The 19,930-nt window shown below is 35.7% G+C and overlaps 1 protein-coding gene across 5 annotated transcripts in view; it reads left to right on the top strand.

Moving 5' to 3' along the window:
• Positions 1-19,930, top strand: part of GPCPD1 (glycerophosphocholine phosphodiesterase 1) — a 49,949-nt gene that overhangs the window by 5,966 nt on the left and 24,053 nt on the right. For 4 of the 5 annotated variants that reach the window (XR_010376663.1, XM_031434220.2, XM_010994556.3 and 1 more), the window contains exons 3-9: positions 2,448-2,544; positions 6,162-6,246; positions 12,217-12,292; positions 14,153-14,194; positions 16,061-16,184; positions 17,971-18,202; positions 19,745-19,907. Coding sequence is in view for 4 of the 5 variants with exons in the window: in XM_031434220.2 (XP_031290080.1) it covers positions 2,448-2,544; positions 6,162-6,246; positions 12,217-12,292; positions 14,153-14,194; positions 16,061-16,184; positions 17,971-18,202; positions 19,745-19,907 (819 nt within the window). In the remaining variant the exon portion in view is untranslated. The remainder of the gene's footprint in view (positions 1-2,447; positions 2,545-6,161; positions 6,247-12,216; positions 12,293-14,152; positions 14,195-16,060; positions 16,185-17,970; positions 18,203-19,744; positions 19,908-19,930) is intronic. The other variant, XM_031434223.2, reaches the window with a different exon arrangement.

Genomic DNA, 19,930 nt, shown 5'->3' with positions numbered 1-19,930 from the left:
TTTGATACTTCCTTGTTTAGTATACTCTGGCGATACTGGCCATTTCCTCAAATCTGTTGTATTCCTTCCCTCCTTTGGGGCATTCTTAAATTATTTCCTTTGCCTAGATCTGTTCCCTTCCCCTGCCTTCCTGACTCTCCTTACCCCAACCTCCCACATTCAGCTAGGTTAAGGTCTCTGTGAAATTCAAGGTTCCAGGACTTTTTGTAGTACTTCTTACTGATTTTATGGAATTATTTGAGTAATTTTGCTTGTGGATAGATGGTAATAAGCTCTATGAAAAAATTTTTTTCTGGTTTCTGGACTTTGATTCATGCTGAATTCCTGTACCAAGCATAGTGTCTGGCTCAGAGCAGAGGTAAATATATTTTCAAGGAATGAATGAATGATTCATTCTGTATATCCAGCATCTTTGTTCTAGCAGCCATCACAGCAGTTGACAGTGTGTGTTTGTCCAAGTTCAGATTCTTAGCCAAGGTAATCTGGTACAGCTTCCCTCTGGGCAAGATTCTGCAGATCAAAGATCAATAGTTAGTTGATGGAGTTGGCTCCCTGGGGTCAAGTGCTCGCCTCTTGTACAGTGTGTAGCCTCCTCTGTGGAGAGAAGACCTCAGAAATCTATCATACTTTCGTACATAGGCAGTTAAAGCTAGAAGGAGCTGGCCGTGTCAGACAGATGGACTGACCACAGAATTAGCCTCAGAATGGTCTGCTTGACAAGGTGGAACTCTTGTTCTCAAGGACTAGAGGAAAGAGAATGGTGGATGTGAACGCAAGTGAATCTGTAGGTGGGAAGGAAAGGTAGAGGGATGGTGGGGGGGCGGTGTTGGGGCAGACTCTTCTCTCCCCCCAAACTTCATACCACCTTGGTGTTGTTCTCTGCTGAATGTGGAGGGCAGAGAGAGGTGAAGTTAGAGGGAACAAGTAAAAAGAGTATATGGGAGTGCTGTTTGAAATTCCTTTCATTAGCATTCAAGTCTTTGTAATCTTTTATAAATGAAAGCCAATTAAAGAAAGTGTTCTAGTAAATGTTTTCTTCATAGAAGCCATATTCAGAGGCAGTCAGCAAAGAGACAGCAGCACTGCAGGAGGGAACTGGTGAGATGAAGGCGCCCTTGTGGGGGTACAGTGGCACCAATTGTCCAAGTTTTACTTTCTCCACGTAGAATACATGTTCTTTCCAGAGCAAAGAACAGCTGCTGTTTTGTGTGGGGATAAGAAATAACTGACTGCGTGAAAAAGTTTTAATGAGACTCTCCTTTATAAAGGAAGTAGAAGAGGGCCCCATCAGTGATTTTATGATAACCTGTACTTCGAGCTAGGAGCCACTGTAGTGTATGCTGTAGCTGTGCAGAGCAGCAAGAATAGTCTTGGGAATGAATATTTGTGCTTTGTATTTAGCAACAGTGTTTATCCTTTCAAAAAAAAAAATGAGAAAAGGTCAGTATAACCTAAGTTAATTGTGAAAAAAATCTGGTTGGAGGACTGATGAAAAAAATAACATGAAATCTTTATACATAGCTGCCCTATGCTTTTACCCATATGTATTAAGGACGCTGAAAGCTCCTGAAGGACTACCACACCTGGAATTTCAGTTTTAGGCAATTACGCGTGTGGCTAAGGCCCACTGTAGTCCTGGTCTTCATAGAGTAGTGCCTTAGCTTGGAAGCCAGGTTCCCCTCAGAATGTGGAGGCGCTTGTCTTGACCTTTGTTCATTTGGGCTCAGTTAATTGTAGTCAGTTCATTTTTTTTAATGCATGTTAATAATAGTAGTTCAGAATGTGTTGATGTATAAATCAAAGACTTCTGCATACTTTTATCCAAGGAGTTGTAGAGTTTTGCTAAATATAGGAAATTTAGCAAATGTAGGTAAGAGCTCTATGTTTGGTGTATCTATTGAGAAATGTTCAGATGAAGTGAGTATTTTATTAAGGAATACTAGATTTTCACTATACAAGTCTTTGTTCTGAGGATTTTTTGTTGTTACATTGCTCTTGTCCCTTTGATAGTTTTCTTGATCTTTAACTTGTTAGTAGCTATTTTTAGAATTCCTGAAAAAAACTGCTATTTCTCTAGAATACTTACATGCATTTAGTGTTTGCCCCTTTAAATCGGAAGCTGCCTTGAAGACAAGGACTGTGGTTTGATCACTTTGTCTTCTTGGTGCTTGTTATTGGCTCAGTAAGTAGTCGAACAATGAAGAAAAGTCTGTCCTGTACATCTTCCTTTCCTCTGGCCTTGGTTCTGTAGAGAGGGGTCAAGTTAATAAGGCAGGTGCTTTGTGGTACCTGGGTCTACACCATGTCTCCAGTGAGACTCTTCCATCTCTGCTAATGTGGACTCTGCATCCAGGTAAACTAGTGCAACTGACTGCTCTTTTCTTCCTAAAACTAGACTTTGAGACTTTCCTATTTATTCCACTGTAACTGGTTGTGCGTTTTTTTAGGAGAAGTTTTTGCAATATGTGGAAGCTGTGAGGCTTTGGGAAACTGGAATCCTCAAAATGCTGTGGCTCTTCTTCCAGAGAATGAAACAGGTGAAAGGTAAGCAGGAATGTGTCAGGTTACAGAATAGTTGTGACATTCAGGTTATAAACTTGGGGGTTTCTAAGACACCTTGGTGTATTTTTTTCTTTTAGTTTTAATTTTTATCAGAGTTATCACTTATGCATTAAAGAGTGAAATTGTTTTACAAAGTTTGCTGTGAAAAAAACAAGTTCCTCTGTTTGTCAATTTCCACCTCTCAGATGTTTGCAGCTCTTGGCTGGTTCTTTTACTACCACATTTCTAAATAACTAGCGTATATTGCTATTTCTTAATTTAAAAATACTTTAAGGCATTATCTTTTGACTTCTTAGTACATATTCTTGATAAAAGATCTAATTTTTGCTTTAGCCTATGAAATTATTTTCTTGAGATGTTTATAGCATTAAAAGTAGGAGGGAGTGGAACATTCATGTAGATATCCTAGCTAACGTAATGAAATGAGTTCACTGCTGACATTAAGCACGGCACTCAACTTAGTGTGGGTGTACTGGTGCCCTGGAGCAGGGAAAGGAGGATATGGGGGCCGGTTTCAGTTCTGCAGGTATCTGTGATCTTGGGCAGATCTAATAGCTCTGGTCCTCGTTACCTCACCTGCATGGTAGCAGGGTTAGGGTAGAATCAGTGATGTCAACAATGGTTGTACTTCTCCACCTGGGGATATTTTGAAGTGTTACAGGTTGTCACGGGTTGTCAAGATGTACGTGTGGGGGTAAAGAAGGAGCGATGAGGGGATTCTAAATAGTATACAAATACATGCAGTGCCCCCAGAGAGCAGTGCAGTGTTACTAAAAATGTAGCCTGTGGACCAGTTGTAGACAGAAGACTTTGTCAGTGCGTGATGTGAGAAATACAAAACTTGAGAGCAAGCATTTAGGAATGTTTATGGCAATTTGACATTGCTGAGCATCCATCCATGTCATTGTGGGCTCATCTCATTGAACTGAGTGTGTAGACCAGAAGCCTTGGTCATGGGACAGGTAGAGTAAAGCAAGCAAACAGAAGCTGGTCGTTCACACTGATGGCAAAACAAAGGAAAATGACAAGGAAGATAAAACAATACCATAATGTAGGCTAAGGAAGAGAAAACAAAACATGTACACAGAGCACCCTTTTCCCTGTTGTCATTAGTGTGACACATTTTCTCAGCCATATCTGTTGTTTTTATACGTTGAGTTCCATTGATAAATGATATTGGAGTCAGAGACAAACGAGATGTTTATTTTCTTCAAGTGGTTATTTTTCTTTGATATGTTGGATCAGTCACTCCTGTCTGAAGTGAAACGTGTCTTTCTGAAGTCGTTTACCTCTGCTCTGAACTCTTGAGCTGCTCTATCACCTGTTTATTCCAGACTTGGAATGTGATATGAACAGAAGGAGAACAGTTAACTTCTTAACTTTAAGGAACCAGCCGTTTTGACATGGTTGTACACTGAAATTAACTGATTCATACATGGCAGATAAAGAATGCTTCACAAAGAGAAAGCAAGTTGATGACACAAGGTGATATAAGTAGATGATACAAAAGGTAAACGAATCTTTGCATTTAGACAACATTCATGTGTTTCAGAATTGTTTCTTTGGGATATCAGTGTGCTCTGCATCTAAGTCCTCTGTTCTCTTTTTCTCAGTCTCTTAAGCCTCTGTACCTACAAACTTGTGGTGCCGAGTTCTGTTGGAGTTCTTTTTTCTGCTTGGAAACAATTTGAAGGTTGTGGTATTGTTTCCTAATAATGCAGAAAATGTGGATTATTTGTGATTTTATTTGCCCTCATAGATTTTACGGTATTTTGGAGAGAGGATATGAGGATGATTCAGAATCAGGCAGGTGCAGTAAACCTTCTCACTGCCCCTCGTTCCTGGTTTTTCTTGAGTTTCATCTGGTTGTGTTCATTCTTGATGTCATTGAACAGTTCTGGTTCATTTTAACTTTCCTATATTTGCTTAGAGCAGTGAAGTAAGAAGACCCATTGGTTTGTTCTCTCCCTCTCATCTTTTCATTTAGTGCTTCTTAACCAGGGGAGCATGTTGGAATCACTTAAAAAAAAAAAAAAAACACCTTAAAGAATCTAAAGCCCTTTAAAAAAATACACATGCTTAGACCCTACTCCTGGAAGATTGTTAATAAGTGCATGAGGGGGTCCCCAGCATATTTTTTCAAAGCTTCCCACTAATTCTGTACACACCTGGGGCTGGTTTCACATATGTAGGCTGACTGTTTTATGGATGAGATAATACTGGAAGCATGCAGTTTTTTTGTAGTGGAGATGGGAAGTTAGTTTCACCTCAGCGTTCGTGGAATCTGCCTGGAGCCCTGTGTTGAAAAGGATCCTGAGGCTTATCAGAGAAAAGTGGTAGCAGCACGTGTGCCAAACATTAGGCTGCCCTTGCCTCACAGCAGCATTTCTCAACCAACCACCCAGAGTCTATCAAACTCCCCGCGACCAGGCTCCACCCCAGCCCGATGGAACCAGAGTTTCCCATGGTGCAGCCAGGGCATGTGTGTTTTATTACACCAGGTTAACCTGATTGTTGAAGCTGGGACCATGGGTGACAGCTGGTTGTGGATATCTTGTTAGGAACCAGGGCTGAGTCAGAGTGAGGATAATGCCCTAAAACCTGCCTTGGCAGAGCCAGGTGGGGAGCAGTGCTAGCCATCTGGTATCATGGGAGAACATTTGGAGCTGCCGTTTATAGTCACTGAGCTATTCATGCTGAATTAATGTTTGGGTAATGATCTGTGACTCAGGCTCTCAACCTTAAGTGTTCGTCATCAGAGTCACCTGGAGGCTTGTTACAAATTGCTTGGGCCCTCCCCCAGAGTTTCTAATTCAGTAGATCTAGATGTGGCCCAAGAATCTGCATTTCTAACAGGCTTCCAGGTGATACCGTTGGTCCTGGGACCACGCTTTGGATACCATTGGTCTGAAGCTAAAAATCAGTTATAGTCATGAATTGTAGTGAATTCTTTCACTGAATCCAAGCTTTAGAATTAGCCTTAGAATATGTCAGCATAGCATAATTCAGAGGAAGACACTGTTGAAACAAGTAAGATACAGACACTGATTGCTTGGCTAAGGGAATAGCCAGAGGCCGGGAAGAACAAGAGCAAGGAACAGCTGGGAACATGAGCTGACCTCACTGGCCTTGGCCTCAGAACCTCCTAGCAGCCTTGTAACATCCCTAGGTAAGTGGGATGTCAGAGGAGATCCGGAGATCTGCACTGCTTGCCTTTTCTGATTGAAATACTTCTCCTGGCTCGTAGGACAGCTCATCACTTAGGTCTCAGCTCCGACAGCTCTTCCTTGTTGAGATCTCTCCCTCCAAAACCTCTTGTCACCTCGGGAAGGCCAGCTGGCCCTTCCTGTGTATGTTATTTGGTTATTTTGTCTGTCTGCTCACAACAAGCAAGCAATCTCATTGAGGATGGGGCTCTTTCTACTTAATCATCACTGTGTTCCTAGTCCCTGGTTCAGATTAGACCTGGAGTAAAATTTTGTCTAGGAATAAATAAATGGTATTGTTCACAGATCTTACTTTTAAGGGGGTTTATGAATTATGAAGTCTTTATGTATTTTAGTTTGATGCTAATTTTGCTGCCTTTTTTCCCCTCATAGCATGTTATGGAAAGCAACCATTGTACTCAGTAGAGGAGTATCAGTTCAGTATCGCTACTTCAAAGGGTGCTTTTTAGAACCAAAGGTATGTTTTCTTTATCTAGTTTCCAATTTCTTTAGAAAACTGATTTCTTTCAAAAGCAACTAACTTAAGTTTGGAAACATTAAGAGTAAAATGAGTTTGTTTTGATCAAATAAGGAAAAAGGAACTCTAGAGTAATAACATTTTAGTACCAAAAAGAAAGGAAGTAGCCACTTCAGAGGCAGACGAATGTCTGCAATGGAATTTTTAAAAGACTAATAGTAAGTATGTTCTGCAATATTTTTATCATGGAATTGGTTTTAATGGTAAATGTTCTTGGTAGGTGTGCCTTTTCTGTAACTTTTATAAACTAGTTAGTAACCAATAGTAAGGGTTTTTCTTTTTGTTTTTTTTTAATTCCTCTGTGGTATAAATAAATAATAGATTAAAAAAATGTGTTTCACAGCAGTCATCTCTGAGTGGCTGCATTGTTTAACTCCCGTCAAAACTGAAGTCGTTCCTTTTAGATTTTTTCAGTGATGGTATTGATAGACCAGGATCTTTTCTGAACACCTTTGGAGTATCTATTAAATCTGAATCTGCTTGCTAACGATGATTTATTATTTTGGGATCATTTTCATATTTAGAAAAGAAAGTTGATTCTTTCTCTCTCATTTTAAAGATACTTATTTGCTGAAAGCATTCTTTTCCTTCATATTTTTACCTTTGAACACACTTTGGGCTGCATATGAACAAGGGCTGAGGCAGGAGTCTAAGAAGCAAAACACGGATTAGGCCTTTTTAAAATTGTATTTCCCTTCGGGGTCCTTGAATACCTGTTACATGTACAAAAAAAAAATGCAAGCAGCCATTGTTTTTTCCTTCTTTTAGCCACCATTATTAAAAAAAAAAAAAATGACAAACCCACTTCAGCTGTCTTTTGCACCTATTACGTTTCTTATTCCAAGAATATATTGTGAATACTCAGTAATTAAAATTAAATTACATTATGGTCGATCATTGTGTTGGCTTATCTTGACAACAGTCTCACTTTAATGGCTTAAGAGAAGATCATGTATTGGCATGGGGTTGTGTATCGGGGCAAAGTTCTTTAGTATATAAAGTGAACAATTGTGCATAGATTTGTGGGTCATGGCACTCATCACTTGGGAAGCTTACTTGAGGATCTTGGTATGTGAAATTTGTAACATGTGAAATAAAGTAAATTTTACTGAAGGGGGCATTTGGACGAGATACATCATAAGGAGTCCTTTGGGCATAGTTTCCTAAAGTAAGACTGTTGTCAACACAGGTCAAATTAAGCCAACCTACAGTATTTTCTCTTTTCATTGAAAAATGTAACCAAAAGCAGCAAATCGTTCCAAAATGCTTTTTTCAAAAAATTGGCAAGAAGTCTGCTTACAGTAAGAAACAAGTTTTTCCCCTTGTAATACTTGCAAAAGTTTACAGTATGTGTTGGTGAGTGTGTTTCTTTAAGTAGGTGCTCTGTATCGTGTACACATGTACCGTGTGATGCAGGGGCTGCCATGGTAAGTATGTTTTTCATGGAATAGAGTAAATAGCTACATAAAATCCCATGCATATGGCTAGAGGTTTTTTCCTCCCCCTACATGCCAGTTTAAAGTGACATTTCTTTTTAACGTTGGTGGCGCTTTTAAAATGAAACAATTTTTAATAGAAACAGTTATGAAACTTTGTCTCAATAGTCCATTGTCAAATGATAGAACTGATGTTCAAGGAATCTTAAATTCTGAAATGATGTAAATTATTAGAATATATATTTTATAAACACAAAGAATGATTGGAAAGCAGAGTAATTATGAAAGCATTGAAAAACTGAAGTGGTAATAGGATTAATTTTACTGGGTCAAAAGTTTTAGGTCATCTATCCAAGCACTTCTAGAACCTAAGCTAAAAATCTTGTGATCTTGTCACTTGACCTTCAAAATTCAGCTTTCTTATCTGTGAAAGGAAGGGTTTGAACTCTAGATTTCTTAGGTCCTTTGAATCACAAAAATGTTAACTATAAATAAAATTTTACCATTCATATTTTCTCTTTGGTAATTTGCTCTGGCATAATGCTTTCACTTTAGAAGTTAAGAATCTTGAAGTCATTTTTCTCTTAATTTTCACAGCTATATGTTCTAACACTTTGTAGAATTAAAGTAAGATGTTACTATGTTGAATTCTAAAATATTATGGGTGACAAATATTATTTAAACATAGGAAACAAAAATAGTAGATATTTCTGGAATGAAAACATTAGTGTGAGTCTGCAGATAATCCATTAATTTCATGTCTTCACAAAGATAATTTCTGAATTAACATGTAACTTAAACATTTTTCAATCCATGTTCACTCCTTCTTGTTTGTGGCTGGAATCAGGGATTGTTTCCTCATTCTGAGATGTTAGCCAGTTTTTAATTTATTTTCTTTGAAAATTTTCCTTCATTTCACTGGAAATAGCTCTTTATATTTCGGTAACATATGTGTCTCTAATTTTTATGTGTTAACATTCACTTATTAGATTCATTACACTTTTTTTTTTTTATGATGGAGGTACTGGGGAATTGAACCCAGGACCTCATGCGTGCTAACCATGCACTCTACCACTGAGCTATTCCCACCCTCTCTTCATTACAAACTATTTTACTTTGTTCTTAATCTCCCTTGATTTTTGTTTAAATCCTTTAAAAAAAAGAATCAGTCATCTGTGATAGACAGTTGTTTTCAGAATAGCCCGGGTTGTCTTTTTGTTCAGTGATTTCTTAGTATAATAAAATCCTTCTGGATGCTGAATACCCTCAGTTGATAACTTTGAATTTGAAGCATCCCAGAGATCTCTTGTGGCCTAGCCTTCTTTGTTTACTTATTACAGGAGACCAATTTTTTCATTGGTCTTACTAACAATACTGATTTTTAGGGGGAGGGTATGGCTCAGTGGTAGAGTGCGTGCATGCACGAGGTCCTGAGTTCAATCCCCAGTACCTACATTAAAAATAAATAAATACACCAAATTGCCTCCCCATCCAAAAAAAAAAAAAGTGATTTTTAAATAACTATTGGTTTGGCTTCTGACATCATAGATAAAAATTCAAAGCCCCTTTTACATGTACTTTTTTTTTCATTTTTTTCAAAATTGTGGAAAGAAAATCTGAAAGGTTAAAGTTGACATTTTCAGTTTTTATGTTTGAAAGCATTGATATTACACTATAAGTCATTTTGCTTGGTGGTTTGTTAAAAACAAAAATCCCAGTCTGAATGTTAGGTAATCTTGTTTCTCTTAATGCTTGATGTAGCTGAGTGATCTCAATAACTGTTTAAGAGAGCAATCATTATGACTTTTTCATGGAAACAGATTTTTTTTTGTATTTTTGTTAATAGGCACATTTGAAAAACATTCCAGCAATCACCTGATTAAAACATGCTAAAATATAAAATAACTCTACGAGTACCATTCATGGACTACTGTTTTGGACTGATATTGTTACTTTTTTCTCTGAAGATTCACCTTCCACTTGAAGTGCTTAAAATTGTAGCAGTCTTTTACAGAATGGAGTTCTTTTCTTCCCGAAGATCTTGAAGAATGACTTAGTTGCATTTAGCATAAAGGAGTGCAGGTTTTGGAATCATTACTGAGATCTTTAATATCCCAATGCGCAGGTCTTAGTTTTTTTGTTTATTTTAAAGAACATCAGTAAGCTAAAATTTAAGATTACCTTCTAAAGTTTAATAGTCCTAAAAATTTTGGAAATTTGTATTTTAAAACTTGGTTCATTTTTCCAATGTTGTAGCTTTTTTTTGTACCAACCAACACGGATTTATAGTGTAAACACCAGTAGACACAATTATAAATCATCTGTTGAATTTGGCTCCTCAAGACTCCATTCTTTTCAAACCTAGGTTGTTTTATGATTAGTGGGTTTGTTACTAAAACAGATGGGGGTGGAGTTTTTAAAATTACTACTAAAATATGTTCCCTATCAAATGTTTAATCCACATGGCTATTTTTACATGATTTAATATACATATACTGTCAGCACTTTGTGAAGTTCCCCTGACCCCTGAATTAAAACAAAAGCAAACTCTCTCCTTTCTTCCCCCTCATTTTAATCCTTGCTAACATTTAATATGCACAGCACCTTTTCAAGTCACTTTTGATTAGTAACTTTTATAAGAATATCAATCTACACCATTTTTGTAGCAAAGAGGAATTTTTTTTTTTTTGAGGGGGGTGCAGGACATGGGAGGAATGGAGGAAGGGAATAGGTTAGTTCTTTCTGGCTGCCCATTGCTAAACAGCATTCCTGCTTTTAATGTATGCATTTGCGTCTTTTGAGGATTAGAAAGTTTGACGTTTGAAAAACAAACTCAGAAAAATGTGACAAGAAAAAGTTGTAGTAAAAAACATCTAGCAGATGTAGGATCAAATGAATCTCATTTTTTAATGTAATGAAATGAAATTCACCATATTTTAAGATAGTTTTATATTTACATTTTTTAAATGTCCGTGCAGTTTATCAATTTATAAGTGAACCTTTATAACAAGGAGGTATGCAGCTAGATAAAATGAGTGTTTCCTGTATTATCCCAGGATTAATGAATGAAAAGCTAATGTAATTTTAGTTTTCTAACTTCAGAAGTTTGCAGGTTTTAAAAAAGATTTTAACCTCTGGTTATTTTAAGTGGTAAAATGATCCCTTGTGTCTAATTACTTAATAATTTGCCTAATTTGTTACATACTTATTTATTATCACTTGGCACATTTATTATTAAATGAAATCAATATTGTAGTCCTATAAAATGTTATAGAATATTTAATGCCATTTAAGGATGTAGAGAGACGCTTATATGTTCCAGACTTTGAGTGTGTACATACACACACACACAAACACACACACACAATATGCCTAGAAAAGGGTTTGAGGATTATATGTGAAGATGTTGATAGTGATTACCCCAAAGTGCTGTGGTAATGGATGGTTTCTGTTTCTTTTTGCTTCTCTATATTTTACTTAATTTCTTCAGAAGATGTGTTAAAGAAGAAAAAAATTAAAATACCTTGTAAGGTTATAGTTTGAAGTTTTGCTTTTTAAGTGTGTATTTAAGGATTGTATTTTGGCACATAAGTTTAATTTGTCGAGTTGTTTTTTATTTTTATTTTTTAGTAATTAAAGGAAAATTAGGAAGCATTACACAGGGAGTCTTTGTTGGTAGTTCATTCTTGCTTTTAAATTGCTATAGATGTTATCAATAATACATAAAGCTTTATTTTCTTTTTTAATAATAGAACTTGATAACAAAAGACAATATTAGGAATTGTCACAGTGTGTGAATTTGTAGACTTTAAGGCTGGATGTTCATTCCCTTTAATCAGACTGGTTCTTCAGATTTACCCATGCCTGTGTCCTTCCCTTTAAGGTTTCCTGTGCTCCGTAGAAACACTGGTTACTATGATATGAGAAAATCTAATATTCCTCCTGTTACCTACTTACTAATAAATATATGTAGTGAAGAGCTTTATTATGCCCACTAGTTCCTTGAGTAACTTGTGAAACTGATCTTGAAGTATTTGTTCTTACTCTTTCTACTGTCGTAGTTCAGGCTTTTTGCGAACACTTGGAGAGTTACTTAAGATGAGCTATTTCATCCAGCAATACCTCATTGACTGCTGACATACCAAACTTAAAGTATATTTACTGTTAACTTGGGACAGAATATCAGTTAAAGATTAAAATTGAGTCTTGTAGGCAGATTTAAGAATGGGTTTAAGTTGATTTTATGTGCCCGTTTATCTCATTTTTCTTTGTTTACTGCCTCACCCTCATTTTCTTCCAGCACTCATCATGTTTTGTGACATTCCTGACTTTTGGCATATAATATTGATATTAACAAGATGAATCTCTTGGTTTCATATTTAGTATAAGACTTAGACCACAAACATCAAATGGCATCATGGGTAGAAAATAAGATATAAGAAATTATTGCAGACATTTAACTTTTAAATTGCAGACTATCGGTGGTCCATGCCAAGTCATAGTTCACAAGTGGGAGACTCATCTACAACCACGAGCAATAACCCCTTTAGGTATGGGCATTAACTGCATCTGTTTGAGGCATATGCGTAAAGTTACTAATATGCTGCACAATGGCTTAGTGGGATTTAATAAACTTTTATTCTGAAGTTAAGGTCAATGCATTGTCAGGACTACAAATTTCACTTAGCGTATCATGGATCTTACTTTCAAAACTAAACTGTTCTTAATTACCTTTCTTTATAAACTTTATTAGAAATGCTTGCCTAGTTATTTTTAAGTTCTTGGGTTGGATGAGTTTATTGGGGAATATTTATTTTTCATTTGGAGTGGTTACAAAGTATAGACAATAGCATTCTTCTTGACTGAGCATCCGTGGCTTTATTTGATTACTTGCTCAGTGAACTTCGAGAACATTTTGAGGAAAGAATTGATCCAAAACAAAGATTCTTCAAATTTTAACATTGGATAGTTATAGAATAAGTTACTCTATTTATTATATATATATTTTTTAAACTAGTAAATACTTGGATAAATTTGTATGATTGAAGTCAGGCTTCTTGGTTGTAGCAGAATCTTTCCCCCTAATACCCTGCTGGCTATGTTACAGTTGCTATTCAGATAGGAGTTTTTTGTTTGTTTAATATTATTCCGTTTTCTTGTGCCTCAAAATGGCATTTCTCTTCATACAAGAATTTTTGAATTTTGTTTTCCATACTGAGATTAAAATTTGAAGTTCATTTCACATACATTAAATTACCCACTTGGAATCATTTGTAAACTGACTTAATGGTGAGAAACCTTTTAGTTTCTAAAGAAAAATCGAATTTAAAGGTAATTAATGCCTTGCTAGTTACTAGCTTGGATTAGAAAGTAGTGAGAGATTCTACTAGACCCTGTAGCAGGGACACTTCTCATGTAAACAGATATTACTTCCTCATCATTGGATTTTCTTTTTCTATGTTTTAATACATTTTTTATAATATATTTAGAATTTTTATGATAGTGTACTTTAGAATTATAGTAGTCCCATACTGAGGTTGGAAATTATTAGGTACTGAACATTTTTTTAAAAAATGCATTTTGAAGCATCTTGCAGTTAAATATACTTTCTTATTTTGAGAAATGGGATGATTTTGTTTCTGGTCTTTTAAAAATTTTACTTTATATATTTGGAAGATACAACTTCTGAACCTAAGAGCTATGTGGAATCTACCAGAGAGTCTTTATTGGGAACTACCATACTTATTTTTACAAATACTTCAGACTTAACATTTAAAGTAAACTGAGAAAGGAAGTAGCAGGGAAGATAATTAGTGTTTTACTCAGAGGGTGGGGCTTAACAGCATTTCTCATTTAGTTGAAATTTCTCTTAGAAGATAATGTGCCAGCATTTATTCTTTTGGTAGTTCCTCACAGCTCTGTGTATACAGGTAAGTTTACTCTGTTTGAAAAGCTTTTAGCTGGCTATAGAGAATAGTTGGGATTTGAGGAGCATTATATTTTAGATAAGTTCGGAATACGCACTACGTAAGAATAAGCATTTTAATTGTGCCAAGATCTTTGGTTTGAAAAATCAACCAGGAGATACTGTTGTCCAGCAACCTGTCAGTCTCATACATTGGTGGGTGTAAACATTTGTCTCAGTGCCTCTAGAGCACCTGTCCGAGGAGTTTTCTTTCTCTTCCTTAACGTTGTGAATAATCACCATGAGTGTAAGAACTACTGCTGTTTGATAGCCTCCTTAAAAGGGATTTCTTTATTGAGGGCTACAATAAATATGCTTATTCATTTTGGGCTGCTTCTAAATTTTAGAAATTTTTTAAAAATCCTTAAGGTGGATGATTTCTCAGTTGTTCATTCTGTAAACATCAAAAATTTTAACTAGGTTTTCCATTTTCCTTCAATTCTAGAAAGTGAAATTATTATTGACGATGGACAATTTGGAATCCACAGTAAGTGAGACTGTTCTGAAAATCCTTATTCATACGGTTGAGATGCTACCTTACATTTCATTAGAGACAGCACAGGGAAATACAACAGTATGATACTGTAAATAGACTAGGTTCAAGAGACAAATACATTCTGTTAAATAATAGTTTCCAATATAATTCTCATGCTTTAAAATCTTATCCTTTTGTTTTTTATTTGACTGGTGACTTCAGGTATATGGATAATATAATTAAATAAAAGTATTACACTTAACTTTTAATATATCATCACTTAACTACGTTGTTTGAAAATGGTATTAAATGATTCTAACCATTTAAAATGTGAAACTTTACTCATAACCTAAGTTTGTGCATTTTGTGTTTGTATATGCATTTATAGTAAAATCCAGGTTACGCAGAATGTTCTAACCATTCTGGCTGAGTCTTTAACAATTAATTAGAAATCCTCTGACTTCTGACTATGTTGAGATGTGCATTCGTATAATTTCCGCATCAGTTTATTTACTGATCCTTTATCCTAAGGATTCAAGTTTTTCCGTCAGTGACTGAAATTCTCACAGTGTATCAGCATTATGCTAAACTGCATTTTCATTTTAGATACTATACTATAGGAGTCAAAAGATGTAAAGGGAGAGGGCAGAATGTGTGCTTGCACCATGAGCCAGAGATAATTGCTGATAATCAGTTTGCTTTGCTGTTGGGTACAGGAAGGAATAGGGCCTGAGTGTTTTGGTTGTGGTTTTACTACGTATGTGTGTTTACGCACTTTAGAAATGTACATGCTTTTGCCATATTTGGATAAGAATTTAACTTCTTCTTGATTTTGAGAGTATATTATATCATAATGTAAACTTGAATATGTTTAGTGTTTTAGAGTTTTATTTACAAAGGATGCTATTTATGCTACATGTTTCGGAGAGCTTTTATAGAGGAGTTTTCTCATTTCTTCAGCTATAATGCATGATGTATCCGTCTATTATATGTTAGTTACTATGTGTGGTTATATATGCTTGGCACTTCTTTCCTCATTTTTTGTTTTTGTTGTCACCATCTTCCTAAATTCATCTTTAGTTAGCTCTCAGGATAGGAAGCGATTTCTCCAACTGTGTCCATTTCTGAAAAGAGTTCAAAATTAAGAGTTTTTAAAATTAAAATTAAGATTTCCCATTGTTTAAAATTTGATAGTTATGGAACATTTAAAAAATCATACCTAAGGAGAAAAGTTTTTTAATTTTTTTTTTTTAATGTCCTTTTGATGAGGAACTTAGGTCCAAAACAGTTGTCAGCTCTTTGTGGTGTTTATGAAAATTTTATTACCTCTGTTAGTAAGAAATTTCAAGGTAAACAGTGCTAACAGTGTTACCACAATCATGCAATTTATCTATGGCAGAATATATAAATGTGAGAATACAGAATTGACGCAACAGTTTTGTTTTTACCTCCTCATATCTCCACTCCGAGCACTAGTGATGTAACTAGTTTCAGCTGATAACTCATGGGAAGCTAGAAGTGTAACTGTGACCCCAGTGGAACAGCTGCGGGGTTAGAAGCCATCTTGGAACATGTATTCTTTCTGAATAGATTTGTGGTTGATAATGTATTCAGTAAGAACATTTTAATTTATTTTAGTTGTTAAAGTTCGGCTAATCGTTAATATTCATTTAACATCTCCCCCTACTTCATATAAAAGTTCTTTTTCAATGACAGATTTAAGACTACTTGTATATTTGCTTGGGAGAGAAATGTCAGTGGTATATAACCCAAGTGTATTAAAATGTGAATGTGAACTTGACTTGTCAGTATGTATTGTGCTTATCAGATTGTTTTTAAAAATATGTATAATAATTACTCTTCTTCATACTTTACCAGATGGTGTTGAGACTCTGGATTCTGGATGGTTGACGTGTCAGACTGAAATAAGATTACGTTTGCATTATTCTGAAAAGCCACCTGTCTCAATAACCAAGAAAAAATTTAAAAAGTCTAGATTTAGGTATGACTGTGTGTATCTGTTACTTAGGTTATTTATCTTCACTTAATACTGTAACATTCTGATCCATTTGGTTGTAACCTTTGAGTGTGTAAACTAAGAAAATAACACTTAAAGACAATTTCATATTCACTCATAACTGCAGAGTCTTGTGAGTGTGAACTGCTTCCCTCCCTCAGGGTTGCTGCAGGTATGTGTCTTAGTCTCCAAATTTCAAACCGGAAATTTTTGTTTTCACATAGATACGGATAAGTGATTTCCAAGCTTGTGTATTTGTAGTTTCTACCATTTAAATTTTTCTTAGTGGAGCAATAAATAGTTTCTTTCCTTCTTTACTTTTTTCCCCCTTTTAGTGGAGAATGTTCCTTCAGGCTCACCAGCAGAATCACTTGTTTAGAACTATTCCTAAGAGTTTCGTTTCTGAAAAGAGATGAGAATTTTTGTTTGAATTAGTGAAGTGGTGCTACTTTTGAGTTTACAAGGTGATTACAGAGCATTATTACTAATTAAATAATGTGTAGATATCCCCTCTGGGAGACCTCAGAGTAAGTGCCTGTAAGAAAAGCCTGGACAGTGGTTGGAGGCAGGAGGTCAGGCACAGAGAGCAGGCCTCCCTGATACAGTCCTGTTATTTGTGTTAGCAGTTGGACCCACTGAAATCTAGAATGAAAAGTTTTCCTAGCTCAGCTGTATTCTATACAATAACATGGTTTCCTACAGTATTAGTATTAAAATTGTTTAGTCTATGTACATTTCAACTGGTGCAAGAAATACTCTAGAATTGAGTTGACTTTTTGGCATGACAAGTGCCCTGTGAAACTAATTGCTTCTCATTGGGAGTAAACTAGTCTTCGTGACCCAATGGCTTGAGTAACTGGTCTTTTGTTCTCATTGCTGTGGGGCCTGTAAGAGTTTTAGGCTCTTGGTTTATTTTTTTGTTCATTTGTGTCATTGAAGAAGTACATACATGTAAATACACATACAATACAAACCACACATACATACGAATATGTGTATATGTATATATATTTAATACGATAATTTTCTTTAATGTACTTATCCACAGAGTACCTGGACTCACTGTGGTAAGGTAGAAGAAAGGGGGAAATTAAAAATTTACAACCTCCAATAAAAAAGTAAAAAAAATAAATTTACAACCTCCCTTCCATTTATAAAACAGATAAGCAAGGATTTACTGAATGGGAAAAAAGGAAACATTACAGCCTCCAACTCTCAACGTTCTTTTAATACACACTAACACAATATGGCTCAGTTTTGTACTTGTTTTATCTATACATTTGTGAAACTTCTGAAGAAGTCGAGACAGCCAGTTATAAATGGGATAATAGTGAATACCCCTTTAAATTTATTTTTTTAAAAACCCAAAGAATTAATGAAAGCAAACTTAGATATAATGAGCATTTATGTCATTTTAATAATTTGTGGAAATATGTGTAGATAAAAAGTCACTATTTTATGAAACATAAGTACTGTCCTAACCTATAGTATGTGTAATCTTTGTATGATATTTTTATTATTTGAAGATTTAGTGTATTTGGGGAGCACATTAAAATTTACCATTTAGGTAACATTGGTATGAATTTTTCTTCTTCTCTACTTTTTTGTTTGTTTTGGGGGGGAGGTAATTAGGTTTACTTATTTATTTTTAGAGGAGGTACTGGGGATTGAACCCAGGACTGTGTATGCTAAGCATGTGCTCTACCACTTGAGCTATATCTGACCCCTCTTTTTCACTTTTTGAATTTCATTATTTTCTCCTTTTGTGTAGGGTGAAGCTGACACTAGAGGGTCTGGAGGAAGATGACGATGATAGGGTATCTCCCACTGTTCTTCACAAAATGTCCAATAGCCTGGAGATAGCCTTAATAAGCGACAATGAGTTCAAGTGCAGGCACTCCCAGCCCGAGTGTGGGTACGGGTTACAGCCTGATCGCTGGACAGAGTACAGTATACAGACAATGGAACCAGATAACCTGGAACTAATCTTTGATTTTTTTGAGGTGAGTATATTTCACTGAAGGAGGTGAGAAAGAATACAGGCATAAGCTTATTTTTAAATTTATTTTGATTTTTATTGTAGTCTGATTTGTGTAAACATACAACTTTTTAGATGTTTACATTTTAACAGATTTAAAAAACTTGGAGCTGACAGACTCAAGTACTGTTAAGAATATAATTGAGAACGTCAGCAGAATTGATGTTTAAGATCAAGATGTCTTGATGTCTGTATCTATTCTAAATATAAATGAATTGTCTCAAAAGGAGCCTCTAAGGGTGGAGGGACAGGCAGGCTGTGTAACTCTTTGTGGGCAAACTGATGTAACTAGTATCATGAGTTCTCTTCATGACTGAAGCCTGAGGTTTATGGAAGCATTTTATTGTAAGAATTCATCATAACAGTGACTCATTTTTGCAACCTTACATGATATTGTAAATACATAAGAAAAAATAGTTGCTATGAAAATTGTGCCAGCTTGTTCAGAATCTGTTGTGCCAACTTTCCGGAGCTGCCTGTGGCACTTAGACTAGCGCTGTCTGGCTTACTGGCTGTTCAGATGCTCCCCAGGAATAACGAGACTGGGTTCTCCCCTAAGGGCTTTGCTCCATTGTGCCTGGGTCTTCTTAGGCTCTTGCTTTTTGGCCCTAACATTCCCATTTCCATTAGATTATAGAGTTTGAGTCTTTAAGGATAGGAAATAGTCCTTAACCAATGGTAGCACCTAGCCATGGTTTCTTAAAATAACAGAATTAGAATGGATTAAAACCCACTAAGTAACACTTGTTACACATAATTAAAATTATTATAATCTTTGAGTTGTTTAATTTGATGATGCCTTTAGACATAGCCTTTGTGAGTGACTTTGGCTACCTTGCATTATATGGAATTTATTTCCTTTGAGAAAACTATAATAAAAAACTTTATTAAAAAACCCCTGTGATTAGATCTTACCTAATTAATAAGATCTGTGAGACTTTAATAAAAATACGAAGTTTTGGTTGAATGTTTTCTTGTTCTTTCAATACCTGCCTTTTAAGAGTCTAACAGCCTAACTTCCTTTTCATTTGGTTAACAGTTTTGGAAATACTAATTTATTCATAGACTAGGCTGATAAAACACCCTGTCTAACCTCTAAGCGAGTATGCAGTGTCCTAGAGAGTTACTAGTCCTCTGTGTCAACTGTGTAGATGCATTTTAAAGAATAAAATATACAGTAAAAGCTCACTCAGGGCGATCTTAACCTTTGAATGTAAAAGTACTTAGAAACTTCCAGTCGGTGCTTTAAATTCACCCGAAACATGTTAGAGGATCAGAAGTGCAAATCAGTAGTTTTGATTAAGAATATAACACAATCTTAAAATACTATATTCTAAAAGAAAACGTATTACTCATTACAATGAAGCTAAATTACCTCAATATATATGTGATTGTATTTTTTGTTGATCATCCCCCATAGATTCTGAGTTGATTTTTAAGGGTGTTTTTGTGATCTCAGAAAATACTGAAGTGCAAGAATTTGAGTTATTTTAACCTCATTTTCTAGGAAGATCTTAGTGAACATGTGGTTCAGGGCGATGCTTTTCCTGGGCACGTGGGTACAGCATGCCTCCTGTCGTCTACCATCGCGGAGAGCGGGAAGAGCGCCGGGATCCTTACTCTTCCCATCATGAGCAGAAATTCCAGAAAAACCATAGGCAGAGTGAGAGGTAAGCCTGAAGAAGCAGAGTGG

This window comes from Camelus dromedarius, chromosome 18, assembly GCF_036321535.1.
Source record: "Camelus dromedarius isolate mCamDro1 chromosome 18, mCamDro1.pat, whole genome shotgun sequence".
In the NCBI taxonomy this organism is placed as follows: Eukaryota; Metazoa; Chordata; class Mammalia; order Artiodactyla; family Camelidae; genus Camelus; species Camelus dromedarius.
This window is presented reverse-complemented; position numbering and strand designations above follow the sequence as displayed.